Below are 9,193 nucleotides of genomic sequence, written 5' to 3' on the forward strand. Positions count from 1 at the left end.
CTGCTAAGTATTTTTCTGAACATTAATTACATGAAGTAGGGCATAAGCTTTAGAGTCCCCTACAAGTTTAACAAAGTCCAAACAAGTCCATTATATCCAGATTTTCTTGTTCTGCCATATTTCACAAATATAATTATTGCTCTGTAATCCCACATTTGTCTATTTCCAAGTTACTGATTTTATTCCTGTTTATCTCCATCTCCTAAATTCAGTCTCTGCTTTATTTCCAACATACTCTTGATTCTTCTAGTCAACTCTCATGCTTTTTTCCTTCTCTCAAGCATTCTCCATTAAAACATTGGAAAAGGTTTCACTGGCACTGGCTCTGTGGTCTTTATTGCCAGAAGAACAAGAAGCAGAATCTCCTTCTGTTTCATAGCATGTCCTTCATCAAAAAATGATTTTGTCCCTAAATGGAAAAATATTTTAAAGATAGCTGGGCATAACTGTTTGAATCTCATGTTTGCATCTCGACATTCCCTAAATAGTGGATTAAATTTATTCCTCTTCTGTCATGCTCCACAAATATCTGCTCTCTTTCACTTTTAGTGCGTTGTCTTTCTGCCACAGTTTTGTCACAATCAGCTCCTTCTGTTCCTACATGCTGTGTCCTCTAATGCTATTATTTTTGAAACACCTCTTCTTCAGAGTTTCATATTCAGATAGCCTTTTCTTCATTTTGACCTCTGATTTTTTGTAGTTCTATCACCTCATCTGAATATCTTTTTAAAGCTTCTTCCGTTTTTTCCAGCCTTTTGTTGTTTGAGTTGATATACTCCATCATTGTTTTGTTTATTTTATTCAGGTCTGTGTGCAGTTGTCTTATACTTTCCTCTAGGTTACTGGAAGTCATGTATGGAGCTTGCACTGCTTTTTGATGAACAGCTGCAGTACTTTCCCCCAGTCAGTGCTTTTTCTCATCTTTTGTAGTGGATTTTCTTTCAGGTCATCTGCATTTCTTTTTTCCTGGCATCCAGGCTAAGTGCTTACTAGCAGTTATTGCAATTTATCAAGAAATATAGATCCACTGGCTTTCTCTGCCAAGTTTTTGTTTTCACACTGGGAGAGCTAGCATTAAGCAGTTACTCAATGTGGAGACATCTTGGAAGTCTCCTACATTTGTTTATCTTCTGCTTTTTAAGTTTATTTTTCAGAAAATGCTCAGGTATGCAAGATGTGTGTAGGCTGCTAGAAGTGTGACATTCCATACCACATCTGTGTTAATGAGTTAGAATAAAAAACATAAAATACAATTAAGCCATTTTTCAAAATTTATTTAGAATACCAATATTCTCCAATTTTAAAACAATCCTCTAATCCTTTCTGTAGAAGATGGCACTGTGTTTTATTTTCAGGGATGGATATGAGTGATGCACTAGTTAAATCAACCAGTGGCATTACCACCCTCCAAATAGAACTAATACACATTAACTTCTGGTGCACCAAAAAAAAATCTCAAACTAAACATTAAGAAATGTATTATCTCCTTATCAACAACAGATTTGTACCACCTACTGTATCAATGAAACCCCACTCTCTAATGAATCAGTGATCAGGGATTATGGCACCTGGGTCAATGGGTCACTCTCCTTAAATCACCAAGTAGCAACTATAGAGAGAAAATCCTTCTATGTTTCACAATTAATCACAAAGGACCTCTCATCTAAAAGAAAGAAATGTATTGCGCCCCTGCATTCTTCCCTGGTTAGACCCATTATAGAATGTAATGCTCCCTTTGGCTCACTAGACACATGAAAAAATTGAAAAATGCTGAGGTTCCTAGCAGAAAGTACCTCGGACCTCAAAAATATTAGTTATTAGGAAAGGCTGACATGACTATCCTTGTATTCTGTGCTGCATAGGTCCTTGAGGGAAGATCAGTGCCTCACCTTCTAGCCCTCTTGGACCCTATTATCAATAATGACTCTCAAGTACATCATCATATCTTGGAGACTAATGTCCATTCTGAAAAAAATATCTCCGGGTACCATGAATGTGAAAAATGTCAAAATTCTTTATATCCAGTAGTAATTACGAATGGGTATCCTGGCGTTATTCTTATATTGTCTCATCTTCAAGATACAGACTGAAGAAAGCTAAAGTTTTGGCTGCAGTAGAAGTTGTAACTGTTCTGGAATGTACTACATAAGTGACACATTTTAAAAAGTAGTTGTAGGGAAAACTGGAATTGTGAAGTGCCTTAATGAGTAGCATGTGGGAGTTCATTTCTGCAAATAACTCTCCTTTCAAAAATTGTGTTCATTTTCAGGATGTTAAATTCATTGTAGTATATATGTATTCCTAATTGTTATTATGATTTGGAAGTAAACTGTTAAAAAATGACAACAGCATATCTAGCATGACCCATCATCTACATATTTCACTTTTAAGTTTTTAAAAAGGTGAGGTAGGGATTCATGAGGTATTAAAAAAATTCAAAACTGAATAGTGTTACAGTCCTGTTTTCATTATACAGTAAAGCCAAAATTACCAGCACCAGTATTTAGATTAGCTTTGGCTCTCTTGCTAACTTAAAGGGTGAAGTGATTATATTAACTGTCACATAATCTGTGGTGATTTATTAAGTACTGATGTCCTTCAAGGATGCATCTGCAGTCTTTACAAATAGGCTGTCCTGTCGTCAGGCAGCCCTTCGGTCGGCCGGATTCCAAAGTCTGGGTCTGGCTTCGCACTTCACCCGACGTCATTGCGGCAGTTACTCGGGTATAAAGGCATCAGCCGACGCCATTTTCCTCAGTCTTTCTTGTCGCGTGGCGCCCGAAGCAGAAGCTGTTCGCAAGTGCCGGTCGGTCAGATCCAGAGATTACTACTACCGAATACTACTTCAAAGACTTCTATAAAGCTAAGTACCCCGTTGGGGACTCTTTCTTGCCTCAGCCGATGTCAGAGAAAGTTAATAACTGTTTATCTTGTGGGAAACAAATACCTCATAAAGATTTCCACTCCTATTGCATACATTGTTTAGGCCCAGACCACGACGTAGCAGCTTGTCTAGCCTGTGCTTCTTTTAACTGGCGGACGCTTAGACGTCGTTCGGACTTTGCTGAACAGATTTTCGGCTCCGATTTTGCCTACATTATGCCGTCGGATCCTCCGACTACACAAATAACCAAAAAACGCAAAGAAAAGGACCGACACTCGCGGTCCGTGGGTTAAGCAAACCACGAGTGTCTCGGTTTCGGCTGAAACCGAGCAAGCGGTTCTTTCTTCAGCCAATAACATGCCTTCTACCGAGGCCTCTTCTAACCTGGTAGAAACGGCTTCTGAAATCCAACCTTCTGTTGCGGTTTCACAGGATTTATCAGACACCATTCCCCTGGATATTTCAACCCCTGCACGTGGAGCTGCTAGGCCTCCTCCAGCTATGTCTATTAAGGCCTTTGCCAGGGCTAAAGCAGCCAAAGCATCAAAACCTGTGCCTGCCAAGCCCTCCTCTCACAGGCCCAGCACCAGCTCCCATATGCTTTCTTTGGCTGAGGATCTCATCTCTTTAATTCGTGGAGCCCAGCCTCATCCAGACAGGGCCTCTCTCCCTCCTCCAGAAAAGAGGCCTAGAGCAGAGCACCCTGAGCCAGTATCCACAGATGATTCCTCTGATGACTCAGAACATACAGACCCTCCTGAGGCTTCTTATTCTCCTTACGAAGACTCTGATGCTGAGGAGTCCATCCCTTCAGCCTCTCCTCCTGAGGAATTTTCCTTTGGGGAAACCTTGCATGCTATGAAGGAACAATTTCAGTGGCAGGGCCAAGATTTCTCAGACTCTAGAAAAAGGCTTAGGACCTTTCTACATTTGCCACAGCATAGGCCCTTAGCTATACCTCCAGTTCTTACTGTGGTTGATGATGCATTTAATGATGCTTGCACTGCTCCTGATTCTTTACCTCCGGCACCTGCTAAGCCCGATAGGTACTACAGGGTCCCGGACACTCATCACCATTTATATAAGGCTCCTTTTGCAGATCCAGAGACTATCTCCCAGGGTCCTAAAGCTGCAGCAGCTACTTCTTCTAAAACCCCTCCCTCTGAAAGGGAATCCAGGTCCTTAGAGAGATGGGGTAAAAAAGTTTACACCTCTGCTACTTTGTCAGCTAGAGCTTTGAACTGCCAATTTCATATGATTCAATATCAAGAGTTTATGCTTGACCAGTTAACTAAAAAGCTGTCCTCTGAAGAATCTTTAGATAAAAGTATGTTCAAGAAATGGTACATAACATACAGCAGGTTAGTAACCATTCCTTAAAATGTGGCTATGATGCACTAGAGGCTTCCTTTAGATCAGCCATGACTGGCACAGTTATCAGGAGGCATGCATGGTTGAAAGAACAGGCATTACCAGACCATGTCAAATCTAAGCTTTTGGATGCACCTATGGACAAGGTCAATTTATTTGGTTCCCCTGCACAGCAGGTACTAAAAAAGATGGAAGAGAAAGCAAAATCTGTGCAAACAGTGAAAGATTTCTTACAAGTTCAACCTCCAAGGTTTAGCAGGAACTGGCCCTCCAAGAATTGGTCCTTTCCGGACTCCTCTAAGGCACAAAGAGGCAGGAATAGGCGCTCTAGAGGCAGAAACCAATCCAGGGGTGCCTACAGGGGTCGCCAGTGGCAGGGTAACAACCAACGAGGCACGGATACAGCCACCACCACTACAACAACTCAATCACAGTGACTTGGCGGTGGCACCGCCTACCAGGGAACAACTAGAAGCACCCTTAGGTGGAAAGCTAACCTTATTTTCAAGAAACTGGCACTGCATTACAAGAGAAAAATGGATTTTGCAAACTATAGACCAAGGTTACAGGTTCCATTTCCATACTCTACTAGGAAAGAGAGGAATGCCAAACCTACCACCTACTCAAAGGGCAGAAGCTCTAAAGCAAATATCTCAATTATTAAGAATGAGAGCTGTGGAAAAGGTACCATCTATGGAGCAAGGAAAGGGATTTTACTCCAGACTCTTCCTGGTACCAAGAAAAGAAAACAAATGGAGGCCTATTCTAGATCTGTCCGCTTTAAACACATTCCTCATTGTTCCAAAATTCAAAATGCTGACCCTACAGCAGCTTCTTCCCATGCTGGGCAAGGAGTCTTGGCTGGTAACTCTAGATCTCAAGGAGGCATACCTGCACGTCCCCATAAGACCAATTTGCAGAAGATACCTCAGATTTCTTGCAGGATAAGAGCATTATCAATTCTCAGCATTGCCCTTTGGCTTATCTACTGCGCCCAGAGTGTTCACGAAATGCCTGGCATCAGTAATCGCTCATTGCAGACTTCAGGGATTCAAATCTATCCCTACCTGGACGACTGCCTGATACAAGCGGACAACAAAAACAAGCTAACAGAAGACTTACAAAGAGTCATCTACCAGCTGCAAGCCCTGGGATATACAGTCAATACAAAAAAGTCAAGGCTGATTCCATCCCAAAGAATAACCTTTCTGGGGGCAGAACTGGACACATCAAAACAAATGGCATTCCTAACTGCAGAAAAGAAAGAGCAACTTCCTCTCTACTTCTTGGCATTAACAAAGCAGAACCATCTAACTGCAAGAAAAGTGCTACAAGCTCTAGGCTTCATGGCATCCTGCATAATACTGGTCCCTCATGCCAGGCTGCATATGAGAAAGCTACAGTGGTACCTAAAGAATTTGTGGTCCCAGCACAAGCACAGCCTAGAAACCAAAATTCCAATGATCCCATGCCTGAAGCAAGAATTCCTATGGTGGGCTCAGGCCTGCCAATAAAACACAGGATTGCCCTTCTGCAAAAGGCAACCAAGACAAACCATCACAACAGATGCCTCAGACCTCGGTTGGGGGGCACACATGCTGGGCAAGTGCATTCAAGGCCTATGGACTCAAGACCAGCTGCATCTGCATATAAATCTAAAAGAAATGATGGCAGTAAAATTGGCAATCCAGGCATTCAGACCTTTTCTCCAAGGAGGCCAGTTGATGATAAGGACAGACAACACCACAGTTATGTGGTACATCAACAAACAGGGAGGCACACACTCATACCCTCTATGCCGGCTGGCACTGGACGTATGGGATGTGGCTCTGAGCTACAACATTCAGTTACAGGCAATTTATGTACCAGGGAAGGAAAACATTCTTGCAGACATACTAAGCAGAACTACAACAGATGCCCACGAATGGATGCTGCATCCGGACATCTTCAAAACCATCACAAGAAAATGAGGATTACCACAAATAGACTTGTTTGCATCCCCATTCAATCACCAGTTGAAGAAATTCTGCACAAGGACGTACCACCCACTTGCTTGGAAGGTGGACTCCCTATCTTTCAGTTGGAAAAGCCTGATAGCATACGCATTCCCACCACTTCCTTTGATGCACAAGGTGCTTCTGAAGATCAAAGAGGAACGTCCGAGGATCATTCTGATAGCCCCAGACTGGCCAAGACAACATTGGTATCCACTGCTGAGGAGCATGTCCCGGGAACAAATATGGACACTGCCCCTGATCCCATTACTGCTAACACAGAACAACTACAACATCCTGCATCCAAACCTAAAAACTCTGCAGCTAACTGCCTGGAACATTACATAACAGCAATTAACCCAAATTTATCCCAAAGGGTTAAAGACATAATCCTGGAGGCTCGTAGACCTTCAACAAGAAATAATTATGCAGCAAAATGGAAAAGATATTTCATCTGGAGTACTGCAAAGGGGCAAGATGTGACACTGGTGAACATAGCCAACATCCTGGAGTACTTGGCGGAGCTCTTCCATACAGGCCTGTCCTATTCTTCCATCAAGATACATGCATCAGCTATTTCAGCAGAATATAGCTTGGATCCTCCTGTCTTCTCGCATCCTCTGCTCAGACAGTTTCTGAGAGGAATTAAAAATGTAAAACCTCCCAGGAAACCTCCATTGCCAGCATGGGACTTGAACTTTGTGCTAGAAAAACTGACTCTTCCTCCTTTCGAACCAGCAGCAACAGCAGAATTACAATACTTATCCTGGAAGACTGCTTTCCTGCTGGCAATAACTTCAGCAAGAAGGGTCTCTGAACTACAGGCATTAATGGCAGTGCAACCCTTCCTGATCTTCCATCAAGATAGAGTGTCCATGAGAACAAATCCTACATTTATGCCTAAGGTGGTATCCAGAGTCTCTTTAAATCAGGCTATCCACCTTCCTACATTCTTCCCCAACCCACAGAACAGGGGAGAAAGGCTCTTACATACCTTGGATGTACACAGACAATTATGCTACTACCTGGACAGGACAAAAACAATAGAAAAACTGACCAGCTTCTGGTAGCATATGCAACAGGAAAGGAAGGAAAACCAATTTCTAAACAGACAATCTCCAAATGGATAGGAAATTGCATTAGATTTTGTTACTCCTACCATGGAAAGAAAACTCCAGAGAACATCAGACCTCACTCCACAAGGGCTACAGCCACTACCACAGCTTTCTTACGAGGAGTGGCTACCAAGGACATTATAGAGGCTGCTACTTGGACCTCCGTGCATACATTTGCCAAGCATTATAACTTACCTCTATACTCTAGATCCCGTGCTGGTTTTGCCACTGCTGTTTTGCAAGGGATCCTAACTACACCATAATCTATTCTCATTTCCTCCTCTCCTAGTTTAGCTATGGTATTCTACCCATTTGTAAAGACTGCAGATGCATCCTTGAAGGACATAGTACAGTTTTGTACCTACCATAAATGTAGATGTCCGAGAGGAATGCATCTGCAGTCAGGATTACCCACCCTCCTTCCCCTCTGAGGTACTCCTAGGGTATTTGCCAATCTTCAGCTAGCTTGGGGGGATCTATTATGGTGTATTTGTTTGTATATATGTACATACATGCTTATTTTGTGTGTTTGCGCTCTACTATTTGGAATCTTTGGCATTTATCCAAATTTAGCCATCCAAGAGGGCACCTGGCATCTGGGGCAAGAAACACTGAGGAAAATGGCGTCAGCTGATGCCTTTATACCCGAGTAACTGCCGCAATGATGTCGGGTGAAGTGCGACACCAGCCGAAGCCAGACCCAGACTTTGGAATCCGGCCGACTGAAGGGCTGCCTGACGACAGGACAACCCATTTGTAAAGACTGCAGATGCATTCCTCTCGGACATCTACATTTATGGTAGGTACAAAACTGTACTTTTTGCTCATTACATATTGTCTCATTCACAGTTGAAAGGTTTTGTGATTAAAAAGGGTCTGTGTGGACCAGTCCATCCACCTGCATAAAAGTAAGCAAACAAACCTAATTAAATGTGATTCTGAGGAGGAAATTAAGCAGAGTGATGCTTGCTTTTTTGTTCCATTAGGTGCAGGAGCAGAAGACGAAAACACTGCTTTGCCAGATGTTCCAACAGAAGAAAAGGGGGCTGAGGAAAAGTAAAGGGGCACATGATGGCGACAAGAAATTAATCCAAAAGAAAATGGCACGGTTCAACCTACAGCAGTGTTTGGCACATAAGCAGTACCTCTGAACACAGATGACATAGGTTTAGTGAATGTTTCTCATGGTAATGCGGTTATATTCACTGCAAGAAAAACATTGGGTAGTTTTTGTGATTTTTATACATTTCTGGAAATGCTTTCACTCTGATGTTTTATGAAGTACTTTTTCCAATGAAAGTAATACTGTGTTGTAAATAAAGCTTATACTACAATGATGTGCAATATAGAAAAAAAGGATTTATCAAATACGTTTTTCAAGGTAATATTGGTTTTATAAAAATGCAGCACATAATAAGTATTGTAATTTATTTCATTATTAATGATCAAAATGGCTAAAAATTTGAGATTCACACTAGTATATGGACTGATCTGTGGAGCACTCGGTTTGCAGAATTATTGAATAGCCCATTTGCTCATGGATGTCAATGTTTATAAAATAAAGTACACAAGAGCTTAAACTTCTTAATGTCATTTTGGGCATGTTACATTACAGAAGCTAAAACATTGCTAATAATTTTTTCTTGTGATTTGTGTTCTTTTAATGTTTCTCTGTTTCAGAATAAATACATAGTTAGTGAATAACTATGGAAGACAAGAATTCAAAGTGTCTTCTAAACTGTTTAATGACCAAGGCACTTTTAAGGTCCAATACAAATCAGTTAACACTTTTGAAATTATCCATGTCACTCCTACAGTTTATTTGTTCA

The 9,193-nt window shown here is 41.6% G+C and overlaps 1 protein-coding gene across 6 annotated transcripts in view; it reads left to right on the top strand.

Annotated features, from left to right (window-relative positions):
- PKIB (cAMP-dependent protein kinase inhibitor beta) overlaps positions 1-8,948 on the top strand; it is a 1,514,333-nt gene extending 1,505,385 nt beyond the window's left edge. For all 6 annotated transcript variants that reach the window (XM_044073807.1, XM_044073780.1, XM_044073798.1 and 3 more), the window contains one exon: positions 8,351-8,948. In XM_044073807.1, coding sequence (XP_043929742.1) covers positions 8,351-8,424 — 74 coding nt within the window. In that variant the 3' untranslated portion in view covers positions 8,425-8,948. The remainder of the gene's footprint in view (positions 1-8,350) is intronic.
- Positions 8,949-9,193: the final 245 nt, after the last annotated feature.

Source organism: Protopterus annectens, chromosome 1.part1 (genome assembly GCF_019279795.1).
Source record: "Protopterus annectens isolate FY-2018-M chromosome 1.part1, PAN1.0, whole genome shotgun sequence".
Taxonomy (NCBI): Eukaryota; Metazoa; Chordata; order Ceratodontiformes; family Protopteridae; genus Protopterus; species Protopterus annectens.